The sequence below is a fragment of the Calidris pugnax genome, unplaced genomic scaffold (assembly GCF_001431845.1).
Source record: "Calidris pugnax isolate Ruff unplaced genomic scaffold, ASM143184v1 scaffold5, whole genome shotgun sequence".
Taxonomy (NCBI): domain Eukaryota; kingdom Metazoa; phylum Chordata; class Aves; order Charadriiformes; family Scolopacidae; genus Calidris; species Calidris pugnax.
The window spans coordinates 3,818,011-3,839,816 of record NW_015090814.1 but is presented as its reverse complement, the minus strand read 5'-3'; the positions used below and the strand labels follow the sequence as shown (position 1 = coordinate 3,839,816).

The following is a 21,806-nucleotide window of genomic DNA, read 5'->3' as shown; positions in this document are numbered from 1 at the left end:
ATTCTAAACAGCTAAAGTTGGAGATACTTCTAATTTCTCTACATTTGCATTTTCTTTCAAGGAGTTTATTTTTCTAGTCCCTACAAAAAACCTATTTTTAAACTTTATTCAGTGATAAAATTTTTATGGTAATAATATCAATTTCATACCCAGGAAAAGAACACCATAATCACTGTTGCTAAACAGAGATGAATTCAATAAATTTTGTGGTAGAAGGATGGATCAAAGATGACTAGTTTGATGACCACTTTGTGTTTCACATCTCTTTTGTCCCACCCAAATTAGACACAGTTACCTGTAGTTTTGTACTACATACTAATATATGTTCAATTAAGCACACATTGCGTCATAAACTACTTCAGGATTTTGGTCTGTAAATCATTTTCCAGCACTATCTAAGTGTCACAATTGGCAAGTCGGGCATTAACTACATGTTATGTTAATTACAAATGTTATAAATTTAAATTAAGTTCAAATGCATCACAAAAGAACACCATAATCACTGTTGCTAAACAGGGATGAATTCAATACATTTTGTGGTAGAAGGATGAATCAAAGCTGACCGGTTTGATGACCACTTTGTGTTTCACATCTCTTTTGTCCCACCCAAATTAGACACAGTTACCTGTAGTTTTGTACTACATACTAATATATGTTCAATTAAGCACACATTGCGTCATAAACTACTTCAGGATTTTGGTCTGTAAATCATTTTCCAGCACTATCTAAGTGTCACAATTGGCAAGTCGGGCATTAACTACATGTTATGTTAATTACAAATGTTATAAATTTAAATTAAGTTCAAATGCATCACAATAACGACAAAATTCATTCTTGCAAAAAATTTAAACTCATCATCCTTAGCTAAATAGCAGCATTTCTTCTCTTTCCTGTGCATTTATTTCTTTCCCTATGCTTACGCAACTGCTTTGCCATCAGGTTTACAGAATTTGGGATAAATTACAAATATGGGTAGGCAGCAGGAGTCTTTACGAGCACCAATTGTTGATATGATTCTGCTACATTTTGACAAGTGTTGCTCTCTGAGTTTATTCCCTTCTACATTAATCAAGATGACATAAGCCAGTTATTCACAATTTGTATGATTAGATGAGTCATGCGACAGGCTTACAGGATCACTGACCTAGACTTGGAAGAACTGGCAAAAAGAAACACATTTTGTTAAAATGGGCAAAGCTGGGCAGTTTCAAAGATAGCCATCGTAATGCAGGCTATATTTTTTTCCTGCTAATTACAGCATTTCTTGATTATCCGGAACAGTAAGACGTTGTGTCCCTCATATACAAATGTTACTTTTTAAAGGATAAAAATAAATAAATCTGTTTCTCATTTCTTCTGCAGGTTTCTTTTAAATGATGCACACTTTTCTACAATCACAGGTTTAAAATTCATGTTCATTGCAAAAGGTTGCAAAAAATATTTCATCAGAGTTTACAACAGTGAGCTGCAGAACATTAGCTAAAAATTGCTTATCAGTTCTTGCAGTCACATGCAGTCTTCACTGTGAATTTGTATATATCTCTTACTAGAATAAAGCACCTAGTTTATTTTCATAACGTTTGAAAAGAAGAATACCACAGGTTTACAGTATACCATTTTTTCTGTTTTCCTGTACATACTGTATTTTTGTTAAGCATTTTGTTCGCCTTTTTAAAATGATTAAATCTAACTTAAATTCAGATTAAACGGCCCATCACGAAAACCGCCAGCGCCCCCTGGTGGGAACAGCCTCCTTTTGCCAATGCAGGCTTCACTGGCTGGGGATCGTTTCATCCAGCCATAAAAAAAATTAAAATTCAGTTAATCAATAATCGCATTTAATTCCCTTGCTAGACGTTCGTATTTTCTAGTCATCCAGTAGGCTGTGGAACTAGATCTGTAAACAGGAGAAGCATTCCCTTGTTTACCCCAAACATTCACATTTGTGTCCATTTTTACTATAAAATACGAGACAGGTTTATAAAGAGTAATCTGCAACTAACTTAGCTCACAATTTCAACTGTGCTTTTAAAAGACAATCTCTTCATGAATTAATTAGAACTAGTAAATCACATTTATTATATTGGCTAGTTATTCTAAAATAATCAGAAAACTGTTGCAAACTCAAAAATTAATTAGAACTAGTAAATCACATTTATTATATTGGCTAGTTATTCTAAAATAATCAGAGAACTGTTGCAAACTCAGAGAACACAAGAATGATGGGCTGAACCTGCAGGATCCAATCTTACTGCAAATGGACATAATAGTCCATACAATGTATAGGGGCATTAATGCACCAAGAAACAGTCTCTCTGTTTTAGTAAAGCTGTTTGCAGGGTCAAAGCCTGTTCACAACACTGTTTGGCAGCAAACAGTTTAGCATCACTTTTAACATTGCAGATTCATACACAATGTAAGATTATAGGACACACGTTCTCACCTGAACGTAATTCACTGGATTTTCAGTGCAAACAGCAATCACAGCATCCCAATTATAATGTCTTCAGAGTATAAAACATTTGGTGCAGAATAAAGATATTATTTTTCTTTAAAAAATCTTATTATAGAATCATAGAATGGTTTGGGTTGGAAGGGACCTCAAAGATCATCTAGTTCCAACCCCCTGCCCTGGGGAGGGACACCTCCCACCAGACCAGGTTGCTCAAGGCCACATCCAGCCTGGCCTTGAACACTTCCAGGGATGGGGCATCCACAATTTCCCAGGGCACCCTGTTCCAGTGTCTCACCACCCTCATAGTAAAAAATTTCTTTCTGATACCTAATCTGAATCTTTTTTCTTCCAATTTGAAACCGTTTCCCCTTGTCCTATCATTACCCTTCCTGTCAAAAATATTATTAAAGATATTATTTAATAAATAAATAAATATATATTAATACAGAGTGAGTTGCAAACGCAGAGCAGCACCTGGACCTAGGATGCCAAAAGCTGTTACCCCTCACTCAGACACTCTCCATCCGCTCTGGAACTCTCTTCATCTCTGCGCACAGAAAAGTATCTGCGGTCACATCCCAGGGCTCTCAGTGATGTCTCAGCCATGTCATTCTACCTATTATTTCCAGTGTATGACAGGAAACTCCTTTCCAGAACTAGACATAAACTCTTCAAGGTGTCACAGGTGGAAATGGCATTAGCCCCAGGCAGTACCAAAGGGCACCGCAGAAGATTGAGCCTATACCCATCATTTTCAGAGAATACCATGACTCTTTTTGAGCAATGGATTTTGTTTATCTCCAAATACTTGTGCTAGGGTGACATTCAAGTTATCTCATAATTTTGCATCCAAAGACAAACTTTTAAACAAGCTTCCACTGAATTCATTGTACTGTATAAAATTAATGGGAACCTGTTTTTGGAAGAGATCTGTACAAAACACAACTAACTTCACTTTTGGTCAATACAGAAAGGGAAGATTTCATTGCCATTCCCTGTTCATGTAGCTTGCTCATCATTGATTTAAAGGAAAATATTGCTTATCCATCAGAATTTTCTTTTGCCTTTGGATTACTTCTTTTCTTAAACGATATTAATCTAATTGAATTTGAATAGAAACGTATATACTTACAAGACCCTGATCCAAACATGCTGTTTCCATTTCTTTTTAATCTCAATAAATAATTATAAGCCTCAGCAATATTAGAACGATATCAATTAATTTTGAAGGTAATGAACCTGCAAATTTAAACTGAGGCAGAGGCTCCAAAGTATCCTGACGAGGCTGTGTTTTAAACTGAGGCAGAGGCTCCAAAGTATCCAAAGCAGTCGAAAGGGACAAGGTGTTCCTGGCTCTAAGGCTCCCACACACTTTTCATAGAATCATGGAATAGTCCGGGTTGGAAGGGACCTTAAAGATAAGGTTTCTACTGGGAATACTAGTTATTCTGAAATATCCACAAAGACAAACTTTTAAACAAGCTTCCACTGAATTCATTGTACTGTATAAAATTAATGGGAACCTGTTTTTGGAAGAGATCTGTACAAAACACAACTAACTTCACTTTTGGTCAATACAGAAAGGGAAGATTTCATTGCCATTCCCTGTTCATGTAGCTTGCTCATCATTGATTTAAAGGAAAATATTGCTTATCCATCAGAATTTTCTTTTGCCTTTGGATTACTTCTTTTCTTAAACGATATTAATCTAATTGAATTTGAATAGAAACGTATATACTTACAAGACCCTGATCCAAACATGCTGTTTCCATTTCTTTTTAATCTCAATAAATAATTATAAGCCTCAGCAATATTAGAACGATATCAATTAATTTTGAAGGTAATGAACCTGCAAATTTAAACTGAGGCAGAGGCTCCAAAGTATCCTGACGAGGCTGTGTAGCAGTCGAAAGGGACAAGGTGTTCCTGGCTCTAAGGCTCCCACGCACTTTTCATAGAATAATGGAATAGTCCAGGTTGGAAAGGACCTTAAAGATAAGGTTCCTACTGGGAATACTAGTTATTCTGAAATGTCCCCACTTCTGCAGAAAATTGTGTTAGTGAAGCTCTAATATCATTCCCTTGTGCTGTTACAGTACTTGTCAACTCCAATTTCATTGTGTTAGGACTCATACTGAAAAATGGCAGAGTTTTACAGTCTAAGCAAAGACCTTATGATCCAGTTACTTCCTCTCAATAAAATTATCTACGTAATTCTCAGTTGCTCTCTCTTACTTACAAACCCACGCTGCAAATCTGTGAACCTAAACCCAAATAATTAATTATACATGAAGAACTAAGTGATCAGTCTTCTGGAGTTAATAACATCAGTGGTGTCCAGTGTGACATACAGATAAAAAGTGATCAGTCTTCTGGAGTTAATAACATCGATAGTGTCCAATGTGACATACAGATTACAACCTGATTTCCAAAGGAACAAACTGACATTTCAGTATTCCCTACTCATCTTCTGCCTTTCAGAAAATTGCAGAAAATCTATACATTTTGAATGTTCCTCCTATTAGTTCTGCATCCATAAACCATACTGACAATTGTGAATTAAATTATACCAATTGCTAAACTAGATGGCAAGTCTTAGCACATGCTAATCTTAGGAGCCAAAATTAGGAGCTGGCTTTTAGGGACTGGTTATAAAGATACTGTTTGGGTTTGGCTTTTTTTTTTTTTCCTGACAATCCACTAATATTGTGCACTGATTTTTGGTACTGGTTTTGGTGGTAGTTATATTACCAAGTCATATGATTTGCTGCCTATACATCCTGGGTGATGTAAAATAAAATGCTGTGGTATGACACCACATGACAAACAATTACCCTGCAAACAGAGGTCAAGTTAATTTGAATGACACAAAACATTGCCTTTTAATAATGGGAAAAGCCACCAAAAGGATAATGGATTAATACTCACATGACTTTTAGATCACCGTACATTTAACTAAAACCAGTTTGGGTAGATGTGGTGGGAATTCCTGGAACCAAAACGTACAGACTGCTGGAAAGAGCAAGAAGCAATCCCTTTCCCACCCAGAGAAAAGCCAAACACATTTGGTCCATTTTCTTAGGAAGAGAGACAGAGAATCAGCCCCCAGGGAATAAATTTCAATTTTACTGTGTCTTTTTCCCATTCTATTGGCAGAGCAGGAATAATTAACGTAAGAACCTACTCACGAGTGATTTAAAAAAGATACTTTAAGAGTATCACCGAGACAGTAAATATAGAAAAGACATTACCTAACTTCAAACATTATGATAAATACTTATCATTTCAATGCAAACTATATATGACTACTCTGTAGGAAGTCCCCCAAATTGTACCTAGTACTCAGTGATCAACTGCCACATTCTACATCAAAAGACAGTTGGTTGTGTGAAAGTGAGAGGACAATGATGTATTAGACACCTGGTTTCTCATGACTGAGAAGACATGCATAAACTCCCAGCCCACTGCCTCATTCTAGCACTGTCAGACTCCATTAAATATTCCATCCTTGCCTCCTAATAAGAATTAAATTCACAAATGTCTCTTAGAATAAGCCTTCTCCCTTTCCACTACTCTGATCAACAATCTCTCCTCAGAAGCTGAAAAGAGCCCCAAGGCCGAGGAATTCACTGAAGCAGGTCAAACACAGCTATAAGGGGTTATGATACCTGAAATCATGTAATCATACTACCTCTCGTTCCCTAAATTGTCCTGGTAACTTTCATCAGTCCTATTCTCCCACCACAAAGACAGTGATTTCAGACTTGTGTACAATGGAGCAGTAATGAAGCCTCACCAGAGCTCACACAGTTCCACTGCTGCCTTTTGAATCTCCCAGGGAAGAAAATCTGTCATTTCGTACCCAAGTATGAGCTCGGCAGTTGTAACTGACACTTTCGTTCCTGCTTCCTTTCCCTGCATGCTCCAAAAAGAGAATGAGATGGCTCAGGAGCTGAGAGCAGTTCAGCCCACAGACCGGTCAATCAAATGGGCCAGATCTTCCCAACCAGCTTCTGAACTCCAACATGGATATTTTGAGCTTCAGTGTAAACTAAAGAATAAGTATAGAATCATAGAATGGTTTGGGTTGGAAGGGACCTTAAAGATCATCGAGTTCCAACCCCCTGCCCTGGGCAGGGACACCTCCCACTAGAGCAGGTTGCTCCAAGCCCCATCCAGCCTGGCCTTGAAGCCCTCCAGGGATGGGGCAGCCACAGCTTCTCTGGGCAACCTCTTCCAGTGTCTCACCACCCTCATAGTAAAAAATTTCTTCCTGAGTACACAGAGATTACTGCAGATATATAATATACACAGAGATTACTGCAGATTACTAATACTGGGGAGTCAGTGACCTCACTAAAACACATCCAGCTACATTTCCCTCTATGTTGCTACTGAAGGATTTCCCAGCAGTGTGTCTAAAGTAACCTAAGTGTGCTTAGGAAGTACAAAGTAGTTCAAGCATCCATTTATCCAGCATCCTAGGCACATCCCATTCCAGGGATGAGTACAAGAACAGAGCAAGTACATAACAATACTTGAGAGCATAATCCCTCAGCCCCAGCTGATTCACGGCCAGTGACTTTGTGAAGCAGAGTCAGTATCTCTATCTTGCAGCCCTTGTTGTATTCTTCTTCCATTAACCTGCCCAGCTCATTTTCAGCATCTGTAAATTTTTGGCATCCACAACACCATTAAGAATTAAAACCATAGACTAACTGTGCCGTACATGAAAATGTATGTCCTTTTATTTGCTTTGAACTTGTCTACAGACAGTTTCAACTGAAGTCCCATGATTATTATAAAGGAAAAATCACTAACCAGTTGTACCTTGTTCACCCAAGCTCCAGTCATCTCCTGTTCTAACTCCAGTAACCTACAATAGCAATGCTTGTCCATTTAAGCCCTGATTCAATGCAGTAAAGCAAATGTTTACCTTCTATATGTAAGGAACACGTGAGCTTTCTACCTATTACTGAACAAGTTGTCTGCCTGGGGTACTTCACTAGTACAGCTCATCTCATATTTTCCCAATAAAACACACTTTTGTTTGGAAAATATAACAGAATACACTGAGGAATGTCTGGCATTATTCAAAGAGCCACAGCGTAGGTCATGCTAAAGACAATTACTAGGAATGTAGAACAGAAGGGAGGTTGAAGACCTTACCTTGCCCTTCACACACATGCAAATAAACACCTAGTACACCTATCATTTCTCCTATCCCAGCTCTTCTACTGTGTAAAAATAATGAATATTTAGTGAAAATCCCTGGCCATTTTCAGCGACCAAAATGTCAAGAAAGTATCACAATTATACAGCACGCAGTCCTCAAATTTACAAATTCAAATTATACCTCTTCAAATGATGGGACACCAAGGTACATAAAGTATTTGTGTTGGATCAGACCTGAGGAGCAGTCAGCATGGTGTCCTGACTCAAGATAGCCAGCAGCACACATGGTAAGTAAAGATCCTCTCAGTTACCTGCAATTTCCAAATTTAGGTCTGAGATAGAGAATGTACCAGAACCAACATACTTAGTAAACTGCTATTGACCCATCTAGTTATTTTTTTAAATTTATCTTTTAATTTTAACCCTTTTTAATTTATCTAGTTTTGTATATTTGCACTTGTAGTCTCCACAATCTTCTGTGGCAATGCATGCCACAAAAAAAACCTATGCTGAACTCATGAGAAGATAATTCCTTAAACTTCATAGCTTAAAATGTTGTCTAAAATATGTCACCTGACTCAACCACAGCTCTTTAGTATTTGCCCGACACTTGATGTGCTTGGCACATCTGGAGGTGGGTAAAGACATAAGATTGGGGACCAGACTTGGCTGTGAGAATCACTTTCTTGCCTTAGAAGCATTTACAAGAAGACTATCAGTCTGATGCCATCGTATTGGGATCAGTGTCACATCTTAATGAGTGATACATACCGTGTTGCTGTGTCCTCTTGCTGTTCTTTAGAAGAAATCCCAGGCAGAGACCATGAAAAGACTACGTTAATACAGATATTTAGGTCTCTGATCTGGACAATCAGTGTCCCTGCTCTGTTCTTTAGGCATAGGCTTAAAATAAGTGTTGTTTCCTTGTGTAAACTGTAAACAAATGAAATCTTAGGCTCCTGCACATCATAATATTCAGTACACATCTACGTCTTGAAAATTAATCATTCTTTTGAAGCTTTTTATTAGCTCATGTAACTCAGTTCAACTCAAGGCTATCTAGTATCTCTACCTATAATTAATTTTCTCTCTCCATTTACCCTTTAGCAATATGAAGCATAATCAACTTCAGTTTCAACCCATTTCACACTTATGAAACCAGAAATAATGATACAAGTGTTGCAGCAACTAATTCAACTCATAAATTATTCTAACCTTACAAACACCCTCTTAACCAAACTATAGAACTTACCAAGCTTACTAGAAGTTACTGTCAGTGTAAAAATTCTGTGTAAACATCAAACACCTGTAGTATTACTGACAGTAAAATTCAAGAGCAGGATTCCATTGTTTTAAGACTTTAAAAACTAAATCCCTGTTCTTCGAATAACCAGGTAGAGCTTTGCTGAATCTCAGATCAACTAAAAGATTCTCACTGCTGTTGCTGTCTTTTAGCACAGGAGCACAAGATGAAGTGAAATCAATAAAATCCATGAATGACATTAAAGAGGCTTGCATGCCTCTCTCGCTTCAGTGACTTTATCTGTTGGCAGAAAGAAAAAAATACTGAATATGGCATTTGTTAAACTTATACACAGGGCTTCAGTGACAAGCATAACACACGAAAACATTGGTTTAAAATTAGTAGTAGATTTCGAGTTTATGGCTTCTCTCTAGACAATAGTCCTGCAGATAAAGAAATCTAGTAAAAAATACTGTTGACAGTATCTGCAATAGCGTTGTAGTTAAAAAATCAGGGGAGTGCCATACAAAAATACAAAAATATTTTTTCAGTTTATATCTTACCTTAGCTGTTTTGTAAAAATAATTACTCCCAGTGATTTACCTCTCCTGGAATTATATATTCATATATTGCACTAAAAGCAAAAAAGATAAAGATTTAATGAAACTTACTAGGCTTAGAGCAAGCTAATCACTGCAGCCTTAGAGCAGCCTTCAAGTACCTAAAGAGGGCTACAGGAGACATGGGGAGGGACTCTTGATCAGGGAGGGCATCAGGTAGGGCAGTAAATGAGTGAGGGGCTCTGTGGTCCTTAGCTCCTCGCTGGGATCAACCCACAAAGAGGGGCAAAAACATCTTTTGCAACTTTTGCCTTCAACTGTTCATTATCTGTCCAAATTCCAAATCTTTCAGGAGTTTCAAAGTACCCAGTAATGAAGATTATCAGAAATTGCCTACCATACAGATAGAAGAAGATTGAAGATAAATGGAAGACTGAAGATCAGACCTTTTAGAAATTATGATCACAGTAAATTGCATTTATTGGTATTTTTCCTAGAATCAAGTAGTTCTATTCAAATTGGGATGAACTATATCTTCCACATCATACTCTAAAAAAAAAAGCCATTGAATGTCAAATACCTATCACTTAGAAAGTCAATTACATCTCACAAAAGTAAAGTAAAGTCTAAGATATTTCATTCATACCAGCTGTATCATTCACAGAGCAGTAACATCATGACTGGTCATAAGTTAAGCCTGGTCCATATACTACAATCCTTCTTTTGCAACAGTAATAACCATCAAGGAGTACAAAAGTATGTAAATGCTTTACACATCTTGGGAGGTAATGCAAGTAAAAAAAGGCAATAAACCAGTGCTTTTTTCTTTCTCTTTCAGAGACAGAGCATGCCTCCTCTTTTCAGCTGTTGAAATTTGAAGGAAACGGAAAAATTCACACAAATAGATTCATAAAAGCTATGACTATCCCTCCATAAGACATTAGAAATGGAAGCATGTAGATCTATTGCCATTTCCTAGAAAAGCTGCACCTGAGTATTTATCTACACAGGAACTTTCTTCAGAAATGTCATTAGGAGGGCAGTAGTGATGCAGATAGTCCTCATGCATACTAAGACATTTCCCTTGACTTTTGAAGACGTACATTAAGATGAACAACTAAGGTTTTGGTTTTTATTTTAAAGACAAAAATAATGCTGGATCATACCTTGCTAAATATCTTCCTGGAATCTGGGAACACTGATGTTTATCACTGCATTGAGTGTAAAGAATCAGCATTCAGTGATAAGAACATGAGACAAACAGCACTGCTGTTATCACTCTCCTGTGACAAGCTAAAGCACTGATGGCTATCTCTGATTAGACAGAAAACCTATCTTCTTCAAGTGCCATGAAATTACTGTGCTACACTGACTTTCCTCCTTGCTGGTGAATCAAACCTGAGGACGTTCATGACGCACACAAAAATTGACCTGAGCAGGCACAGGTCTGTGCTGTGCTAAATAAGCTGCACAGATTGCTGGGCTGCAGGATAAAGTCATGCCATTCAGAAGGGAGAAGACTGTAGGCAGCTCTCACCTGGCATTTGGCAAATTGGAGTTCTCAGCACAGGAAGGACATGGACCTGTTGGAACTGGTCCAGAGGAGGGCCATGAAGATGCTCAGAGGGCTGGAGCAGCTCTGCTATAAGTACAGGCTGAGAGAGTTGGGGTTGGTAAGGCTGGAGAAGAGAAGGCTCTGGGGAGACCTTAGAGTCCCTTCCAGTCCCTAAAGGGGGCTCCAGGAGAGATGGGGAGGGACTCTTGAACAGGGAGTGGACCAATAAGACAAGGGGGTATGGTTTTAAACTGAAAGAGGGGAGATTCAGATGAGATCTGAGGAAGAAATTCCTTCCTGTGAGGGTGGTGAGACACTGGCCCAGGTTGCCCAGGGAAGCTGTGGCTGCCCCATCCCTGGAGGGGTTCAAGGCCAGGCTGGATGTGGCCTTGAGCAACCTGGTCTGGTGGGAGGTGTCCCTGCCCAGGGCAGGGGGTTGGAATGGATGTTATCCATCCATATGATGCTTTAGAATCTCAGAATTACAATCTCAGGTATGATACTCTACCCAAACCAGAGGTGCCGTTTAAGACCTTTCCTAGTCTTAAGTTGATTTTGTACAAACTTTACCATTTTCAAAGAAAAGCATGACTGAAAAATGTTCCAGGCTTTGTATGGCACAAAAAAACAGAATGGAATCTTACAATTGAGTCCTTCTTAAAAAAAAGGATGATCTTTAAGGTCCCTTTCAACCCAAACTATTCTATGATTCTAATTACACCACCTGCATGGTTTTATCTTAAAAGTGAACCACCATGTTGTCACGTGAACGTCTTTTTGCTTGACAGGAGAAATGCTGAATGAAATTCTTTACTTGTAAGAAATACTCAACTAAATTATTTCATTCTAAGAGCACTAAGGCCTGCAAAGCTGGAGAACTTCAGCATGGCAGGATCTGTGCAGTGTACAACACCATGACTAGAGATCTGAAGGGATGTAAGATTATCTATTCTATCCTATTTTTCCACTTCAGAAAAGGTATTTAAATCAACATCTTGTGGAGCTGGAGGGCCCTGCTAATGGAGATCTGTAACACACATTCACACCGGTGCCTTACACCTCCCACTGAAATTTTTGCAATGCATAGTGCAGCCAGTCTCTGCCTGCAGAAGAGCCTGCTGTCCCCCAGTGGTGTCGGCGTCTGTGCATGCACTGCACAGCAGATGCTCACTGGTACTGCTGCTGATTTCCCAATAGCTACCCAAAAAGAAGAGTCAGCAAAAGGGGACACAATGAGCGATTCACACAGCTTTCCGCCACACCATCATTCTGCTTAAACCCCAACAAAAACAGGCTGCGGGCCAGAAAACTGTTCTGAAGATACAGTACAACTCACATACCATCTTTCCCAGGGCCCTGTGGCCTCTCTCCTGGCAAACAACGTATTCTAGTCACATAACAGAGCAGAAGTTTTTGCCCAGCTGGGGAGGACAACAAAGAGGAACAACCTGCTGCTCATATTAGAATAATTCATCAGGTCTAGAGACTGTTTCCTGCATGTTGTCAAGGACCTCTAGGAAACAGGGAAATCAGGAATTTCTGTTGAACCAGACTGAAATGTACTGAAAGCACTGCAGATTGGACATCATTTCGTTAAAGCACCCAGAGACTTATTAGAAAAGGAGTATAGAGTATATAAGGCGTAGACTACCATACACTGAGTTATTGTCTTATTCTACAGGCAAAGGCAATCGCCACTAAATCCTGTTTATCTCCTCTTGTTATAAATAAATATATCACCTGCCTAAATCCTGTTTATCTCCTCTTGTTATAAAATGTAAATATATCACCAGTCAGTCTTTCAGGGGTGTTACAATAATTAAGAAATTAACATTTGGAAAGCTTTTGAGGAAAACAGAAATTCTAAAGATGAGAGGAAGAGATATTAAAGCAAACAGAAGACATCAGGTATCTCCTGATAGCAACAGTTAAAAAATATATTACTACTTGAAGTGCATTGCTATTTGCAACGACTCTGGCTTGTTACTGCATAGCAAGAATTATACGTAATAAACATGATGCAGACAATCACTGAACTTTCACTTAAGATTTCTGCATTGACCAAAAGAAACACTATTACTGTGAAACCAGCTCTGAAGAAGAGATGGTTTCACAAGTCCTGATGCTGCAAACACTTAACTTTAGCTCAGATATAGGATTATTTCCTCTGAAATCATGGAGGCTTTTCAGAATCACACAGACTGACATATGCATCAATGTGCCAGGAGGAAAGGAACTTCAATTTTCACCACCTTTCATGTCAACACCTGTGTGAGCTTTCCGGGTACACTTCTCTTGGGAGTGGTGTTTCATAGTTAGCTATTGCACATTGTATTAGCATATGGTAACATTTTTAATATTGTGAGCACATATAAAGATTGGACAACAACAAGAGGTGACTGAGCATTATGGCTCAATATCAATAATGTATAAAACAACACAGAATTTCTTTTTCATGTTCCTTACCTGCAAAAAGCTCAAGAATGTAGCACACTTGAACTTAAATATACAAAAAAACTTAGCTTTTACCATGTCTATGTTTATGCATAGCAACACACTTAAATGATGATATTCTTACACTTAATCAAACAACTGATATTTTAAAACCAGTAAGTCATGCTTTGGTGACTGTTCAATCAATATTCCTGGCAATTTCAGGGAAAATACAGTTCAGTCCCCTCCAACGGACTTCAGTGAGATACTGAGGAAATGTGATTTTAAAGTCTCAGTGGACTTCAGCCAAATGCGAAAGACAGCTTAAGCCCAAATGTCATGGAATTTCAAAAGGACTGCAGAGCTTCACAAAGAACTACTTCAGCTCCCAATTAGATTTACAAATCACAATACTTGGCATTCTGATGTTTACAAAATGAGCCGTTTGATATCATTTTCAGTCCCAGACTTCACTTGCCTTACGCTTTTACATTTACAAATACATGTGATTTTACAGTTACAGTTCTCAGCTTTTTAAAGTCAGGAAGATCCTTTCCACTGGGATGTTCTCTGCCAGTAATCTATTCCAGCCACCTGCATAACTGAACACACTTAGAAAGTCACCAGTGCGTTCACAGCCCTCCTATGCATCTTATGTTATACATAAAGAGTGATAACTGAAATCAGAATGTAACCCCATAATATTCTTTTTCATTTTTGCACGTGTTTCTTTTGAAATGGATTCTTCAGAAGCAGAACATTGTTTCCTCTATTTGGAGTGTTACATTCTAGCTAAACCTTCATTGCAAATTCTGATGTGAGCACTAGGAAGGGTTTTTTTAAAAGAAAATACACCAACAGTCAGTTTCATGCTTTTTAATACCTAAATAAACCAACCAAACTCTGAAAAAGGTTCTCGTGAACACACATAAAGATGGAAGTTTGTGTTCTGCAAAAACCTGCATTATAAGTAGGGTATGCAGTAAAATCATCCACTATAAATAGCAGATTTTTTTTTCTAGAATCCAGACTTAGAACTGTGAGGTTTTGTAATTTTTTAAGAATAAGCAATGAATACTGAACTCTAAAGGGAACAAAAGTAGCTGTATGCAACAATGCCCTGCAAGTCAGTGATGGCAGAAAGCCATGATCTGAAATTAGTTATGTTGCATATAAGCAATGTAAAAGGCATCAAAGCAGTTAATGGATTAATGCAGTACATAATTAAAAAAAAAAATAAAAATCAATCCCAGTATCATATAGTTACCGATCTGGAAAATACAGCAATGAAAAACACCTGTGTTTGCTGATAAAAACTTAAGTTCTTTATATTACTTTCAAAAGAAAATAAAACACCCTTCCTGTGTAACGCTTTGTCATATCCTCAAGTTTGGAGCAGTTCTGCAGGATGCGACCTAACTGTTATTTCAACTATAAACCATACACTGTCAGCAAATTGCAAAATGAAAATTAAAATAAAAGCCACTCTTTCAAAAGCACAGCACTTTCAACACCAAGATGTGCACGTTGAACTTTCTATCAGTGGTAGTTACAATATCATGGCGATATTATAATCACTATAATCATGGCTATTCATCAAATATGCCATGATTTTGCTTCAGAAACTCAGAATCACAATCTCAGGTATGATACTCTACCCAAACCAGAGGTGCTGTTTAGGAACTTTCCTAGTCTTAAATTGATTTTGTACAAACTTTGCCATTTTCAATGAAAAGCATGAATGGCAAATGTTCCAGGCTTTGCATGGCACAAAAAACCAGAATGGAATCTTATAATTGAGTCCTTCTTAAAAAAAAACCAAACACAACAAAACACTTGTTTGTACACAGATTTGTTTGTACACAAAACTGTGTCCAGTTTTGGGCACCTCAATACAAGAGAGATATCGAGGTGCTGGAGCGAGTGCAGAGGAGGGCAACGAAACTGGTGAGGGGCCTAGAAGACAAATCATACGAAGAGTGGCTGAAGGAGCTGGGACTGTTTAGTATGAGGAAGAGGAGGCTGAGGAGAGACCTCATCACTCTCTACAACTACTTGAAAGGACACTGTAGAGAGGTTGGGGCTGGTCTCTTCTCACAGGTAATTAACAATAGAACGAGAGGGAATGGCTTCAAGCTCCAACAGGGTAGGTTTAGACTGAACATTAGGAAGGAATTCTTCACAGAGAGAGTGGTCGGGCATTGGAACAGGCTGCCCAGGGAGGTGGTTGAGTCACCATCCCTGGATGTGTTTAAGGGACGTTTAGATGGGGTACTGAGGGATATGGTGTAGGGGAGGACTTTGTAGAGTAGGGGAGATGGTTGGACTCGATGATCCCAAGGGACTCTTCCAACCTCAATGATTCTATGATTCTATGATATTCCGCCCAAACATCAAAATACTAGAAAATAAAATTTCCTTTATCCTGCCTTTCTGCTTCTGGATACCTTGAGGGACTCAAATGTCTAGAAGGAAAGACCTACACATCTATTTGATAACTTTTCTTCAACATAAGGATGTTAATCTGTATGTGATACATAACAAGGCCAACAACATCACACACACAGACACACTGTACTTTCCAGATGCCACCCAATACTGCTTTAGGAGTCCCGTGGTTTATGTCAGTACAAGACACCCATTCAGCTTGCTTTTTATGTCACACCAAAAAACTGGAAAGATCTGTAAATTGCAGGAGCAACTAAGGAGATAATGCAGCTTCGGACTACTTATGGCCTTCCCTGTAATCCACGGATTAGTTCTGGAAATACTAACTGATTCCATGAAGAGTGCCAGCCCACAGTCACAAACAGTGTGACTTCCTTCAAACACAAAGAACTAACTGACCCACTGTGACCCTTGAGTGAGCCAACCCATTACCTCTTCTTTTCTGTAAAAACAATTCATGCATCGAACTTAAAAAACTACTGAAAAAAATAAAATATATGTTAATTCACAATTATTTAAGCATAACAAAAAGCTTATTTTACCACGAGCATGGTCAAGCACTGGAATAGGTTGCCCAGAGATGTCGTAGAGTCTCCATTATTGGACAGAGTCAAAAACCCAACTAAACAATGTTCAGACCAACCTGCTCTACCTGATTGTTTCGAGCAAGGGGTTGGACTGAACGTCTCCAGCAGCCCCCTTCAAACTCAACTACTCTGTGATCCTATAAAGACTGCAGTAAGAAAACAACAAAAATATAACAGAAACAGAGTACCATGTTTTTTTCTGATTTTTAGACTAAGGTCCAACCAGAAGTAAATAATTTGTGATAGCATTCATAAATGTAAGAATGGTGAGTTATCCTGAGATTCTGTATTTCCTCTGCTTGGATCCCACATAAAGTTCTATATAGCAAAAGCTGGGGAAAAAAAAAAATTAAATACATGACTACCTCTTAACCATCTTAGATTGACCCTTTAAAAATCGCAGAAAAGAGATTACTGATTAACTTTCTTCAACGAGTTCTCTCCTGTCAGAACTAGTAATTCTAGGAAAGGGAGAAAGCAGTGAGCACAGAGCCTTCCAGAGTGCAATTTAACATGCAATACAGTCTACTGGAAAATTACAATCAAATCCTCTGCAGAGGTTACAAATTCACATTGCATAAGATATTTGTAGCTAGTAAATCTCAAATAAAACCCGCTGAAGTTAGAGCTGTGATAAAGCTAACAAAAAGAACTAGATGAAAGCCAGTGAAGCTGATTCTGCTCCTTCTACATAAATACATTCTCCAAGTAGAACCTGTAAGTGATTTAGGTAGGAAACCAAATGGATTACTTTAAGCACCTGAAATGTTTGGTATCTCAGAGGATTTTGAAGCAGCTAGCAGTTTATTCACACACATATACAGTCTTTGTTACATTCACTCCTGAAAACTGCAAGTTAAACCCTATGAACCCTCACACAGCTGCTGGACACTTTAGCTTCAAACATAGGGAGCAGATTCAAACTAATTATGTTTGATCAGATATTACACTCATTAGATTAATCTATAATAAAAAATCAGAAAATGCACATAATTTTTTGCAGTTACCCAGCAGTTCCATTGCATCATCTTCATTGTCAATATCTTCTTCGGTTACAGATGGAGCTGTGCTTTGAGCAGAATCAAATGAGTCCTGAGAAAGCATGGCAGCCAGCAGTTTCTTATGTTGCTGCTGTTGTTGTTTTAGTCCTTTGGTCTTGGGCTCCATTTTTAAGCTGTGAGGGAGGAAAGCACAACTTTATGTCAAACATTTGTCAAATTACTGTAGTCCATGATGTCCTCCAGATCTCAACGTTAATGCCACCAGATGACACATAAACCAACTGGTTGTCACTCATTCCGCTGATCATTGAATGCGGTAAGTCAATTTGTGTCTTCAGTTCCTATCTAAAGTTTTGATCAAATGATCAGGTGAAATTTCCCATTGACTTTATGGGCATCAATCGAGTCTAAATAAGCAACATATAAAGAACAACAGGATGTCAATTACTAATCATTATTGTTAAGGTATTGATAGCACAGCAACAAAGTTGAGAACAAAGAACTGCTCCCTTGAGTGATTATGTTACCACCACCCCACAGGATTAACCATAGAATCATGGTTCGGGTTGGAATGAACCTTAAAGATCATCCAGTTCCAACCCCCTGCCCTGGGCGGGGACACCTCCCACCAGACCAGGTTGCTCCAAGCCCCATCCAGCCTGGCCTTGAACCCCTCCAGGGATGGGGCAGCCACAGCTTCTCTGGGCAACCTCTTCCAGTGTCTCACCACCCTCACAGCAAAGAATTTCTTCCTGAGATCTCATCTAAATCTCCCCTCTTTTAGTTTAAAACTGCTCCCACTCGTCTGTTGCTCCCCTCCCTGATCAAGAGTCCCTCCCCATCTCTCCTGGAGTCCCTTTAGGGACTAGAAGGGGCTCTAAGGTCTCCCCAGAGCCTTCTTCCCTCCTGGCTGAACAACCCCAACTCTCTCAGCCTGTACTTATAGCAGAGGTGCTCCAGCCCTCTCATCATCTTCGTGGCTCTAAGGACTATAGGACTTATATTGAGGACTATATAATTATAACAATTTTCATGGGTTGACTTCTGTCCCTAACGTAAATAACGGACAATTGGAACTGCACGGAAGTTAGCAGAAGGGTCTAAGGTAGGAGAGCTAGCAATTTCTGATTCCTTACAATATCAGGATAAAGACAACAGGATAGAAGTTTTGTGCCCCGCATGAGGGTATTGACAACACCTCAGACTCCTACATCCTGTTGCAGGAAAGCAAATCTGTTGCAAATGTATGAAACTTAGTATAATTAATGATAGTCCATTTCCCACTGCAAAGGTGAACACCAATAAGACAAAGTGGACCTTGGAGATGAAGAATGGGCTTTGAGTTCAGGACATCAGGTTACGGATGGAGCTTCTGCAAGCTCTGGTTCATTTCAGGCTCTAAGAAACATTAAAAATCACCCAAATCCCCCACTCTGTACACACATTATCCCTTGGGGAAGTTACCAAGAGCCTTACTTCTCAAAATTTCTCCAGGAAATTTATCATGTAGAAAACTACTAACAATGACTTGGAAATGAGTTTAATCCTATTTTCACAGTGTTCAAATTTCTGAAAGATGAGCTCGGTACCAGCAGTATTGCCATCAGCACTCTTATATGGTCACTTATCACATCCTAATACTTTATCTTGCACCCTTACACCATCAACACATAGCAGCACAAAACCAGTGACAAATAGAGTCTTTCCTCTATAACAAGCCAGAACATTAATGGCAAGAAGGTGACCCTTCATCAGTTTGACAAGACACAGCTACCTCAGACTGCCTACACTACCTTTCCCAGCCAACGCTGAAGTGAAACCTGTCCTTTCAGTTGCTCAAAATTAATTGCCCTTCTTTTTTTAAGTAACTGGGCCTGGCTTTCAGATATACAACACATGTTCTGTCATTGCTCATCATCACAGGAATGTATGTTTTTAAGGAGGAAACAGTGGTTCTTTCCCACTGTCCACTACTGAACGCAGCAGAAAGTGAGTTTTGTGGTTGCAAAGACAGAATTTTCACTGAATTTCACTGAATTTTTAGAGTTGGAAGGGACCATAGAGATCATCTAGTCCAACTGCTGAAGCAGGATTGCCTAGAGCTTGTCAGAGCATGTTACTCAGGAGCATCCAGGCGGGTCTTGAAAATCTCCAAAGAAGGGGACCCCACACCCTCCCTGGGCAGCCTGTTCCAGGGCTCTGTCACCCTCACCGTGAAGAAGTTTCTCCTCATATTTGAGTGGAACCTCTTATGTTCCAACTTGTGCCCGTTGCCCCTCGTCCTCTCACTGGGAACCACTGAAAAGAGTCTGGCTCCCTCCTCCTTCAACCCTCCCTTGAGATACTTGTAGGCGTTGATAAGGTCTCCCCTCAGCCTTCTCTTCTCCAGGCTAAAGAGTCCCAGCTCTCTCAGTCTTTCCTCATAAGGGAGATGCTCCAATCCTTGAATCATCTTTGTAGCCCTTCGCTGGACTCTCTCCAGTAGTTCCCTGTCCCTCTTGAACTGGGGAGCCCAGAACTGGACGCAGGATTCCAGTTGTGGCCTCACCAGTGCAGAGTAGAGGGGGAGAATGACTTCCCTTGACCTGCTGGCCACACTCTTCCCTGTGCAGCCCAGAAAAAGCAGAAAACTCAGATTCCCAAATACTGTGTACTGTGTATACTCACAGTATACATACTGTGTATGTATCTGCTTTATACTGGAAAGACCAATATTGAAAACAGGCATGTTATCAGCAGACCAGCAGTCCATTGGAATATGCTGTTCTCTGCAGCCTATTCAGTCCCCTATAGAATGCTATGGATGTATAAGCACCCATGGCTTCCCCTGACACCAAACAGAAAAAGTCTATGGTCTACACTATGGTCTGTGAGAACAACACAGAAAGTGGGAGTTGCATGACCGTTATGGCAATTACCAGTGATCTGTCAATACCAAATCCCTCTGGATGCTTATTTATTTCATTTTGTTAGCATTTCCTTACTTTTAGTGACAAGTAACAGAAAACATTACCTGGAAACAATGGGACGATTACAGTTTTCACTTTCCTGTTCTTATGCTGTAACTGATGATTAGGGTTAGTTTTGAGACTTTGCAGGCTTATCACATAAATCCTGATAATTAGTGATCAATAAACTATCACTTTTTATTAAAAGTGTTGCTAAATCAAATTTAACAAGATATAATTGGCAACATTTAATATGAATTTCAAATTGCTCCCTCTTTTAGTTACCAGGTAAAAACGTAACTGAATTATTTCAGGCTACATTAACTACAAAGTAGATGAATGAAATACAGATGAGGTAGCCAAAAATTCTTTACAACTGATAGCAAATTCACTCTTTCGAGAGTTTCATTTAATCTCATAAAATCCATACTAGTCCGACTAATTATGGATGTACTAGGTATATGCTACATTAAAATTAAATTATTATGACCTATTACTTGTCTCATGCATTTGATGTATAGTCAGTTCCAAATTCTGCTAACAGTATTTTAATTCCCAGTAACACTGAATCAGACCTTGAAGAAACTGCCTGTATTAGTTAATTATTATTAAACATTCAGATTAACCTTGATCAATACAGGTCTTTTAAACTTCCATTTATAGGTGGCACCATTTTTAGTGTCACCTCTATCTTGAAGTTCTGCAATTTTATGATTATTTTGCAAGACTGAAAATATGCTTTTTATACATGCCTTACAAAAGCTGATGAAATGCTAATGAAGCAAAGAATTATCCCAGACATAAAATCAGTCATCCAAATGTAAATCCATATGCTGCATGTAATTTACTACTTATTAATTTCCACTGAAAATCAGTATTCCCATTTATCGATACATTTTTTTCAACAGGTCTTCATTGCTTACTGACCCTTAAAACTACAGATATCAGTGTCCTATGAGTCTTTCCTGGCACCAAGTACCCCATAGTCTCCTTATTTCTTACATCAAGCAATGTGATTTTGTCATGATACTCAACAAGACTTCTCAAATACTGTTCTCAAAGCCATTAATCACATTTTTTAATTACAGCCTTAGCTGTGAGGTCTCTCACAGCTTGCACCACCCTCTACAAAGAGAAAAATATGCTGCTTTGAATCATCTTTGTTACTCAGAACTAAACCTCTTTGCTCCCACCTAGAGATCAGAGCTGCTTATTTCTGCTCCTTCCCAGTGAGGGAAGGGACACGATATTCTCAGTTTGCTCTGAAATGGGGAACAGATCTTTGTTCAGTGTCTTTACGGGGCTGCTGAGTAAGTGAAAAGAAGCCCAGGCCCTCACAGTGAAGCTCCAGTGCCAGTTGCTGATTCTGTTATTTTCCCAGGAACTGCACTGGAGACACCC

At 38.9% G+C, this 21,806-nt stretch overlaps 1 protein-coding gene across 6 annotated transcripts in view; it reads right to left on the bottom strand.

The window, feature by feature from the left end:
- LOC106886591 (chromosome unknown open reading frame, human C8orf34) overlaps positions 1–21,806 on the bottom strand; it is a 231,210-nt gene that overhangs the window by 137,109 nt on the left and 72,295 nt on the right. For all 6 annotated transcript variants that reach the window (XR_001411693.1, XM_014939663.1, XM_014939659.1 and 3 more), the window contains one exon: positions 17,464–17,630. Coding sequence is in view for 5 of the 6 variants with exons in the window: in XM_014939663.1 (XP_014795149.1) it covers positions 17,464–17,630 (167 nt within the window). In the remaining variant the exon portion in view is untranslated. The remainder of the gene's footprint in view (positions 1–17,463; positions 17,631–21,806) is intronic.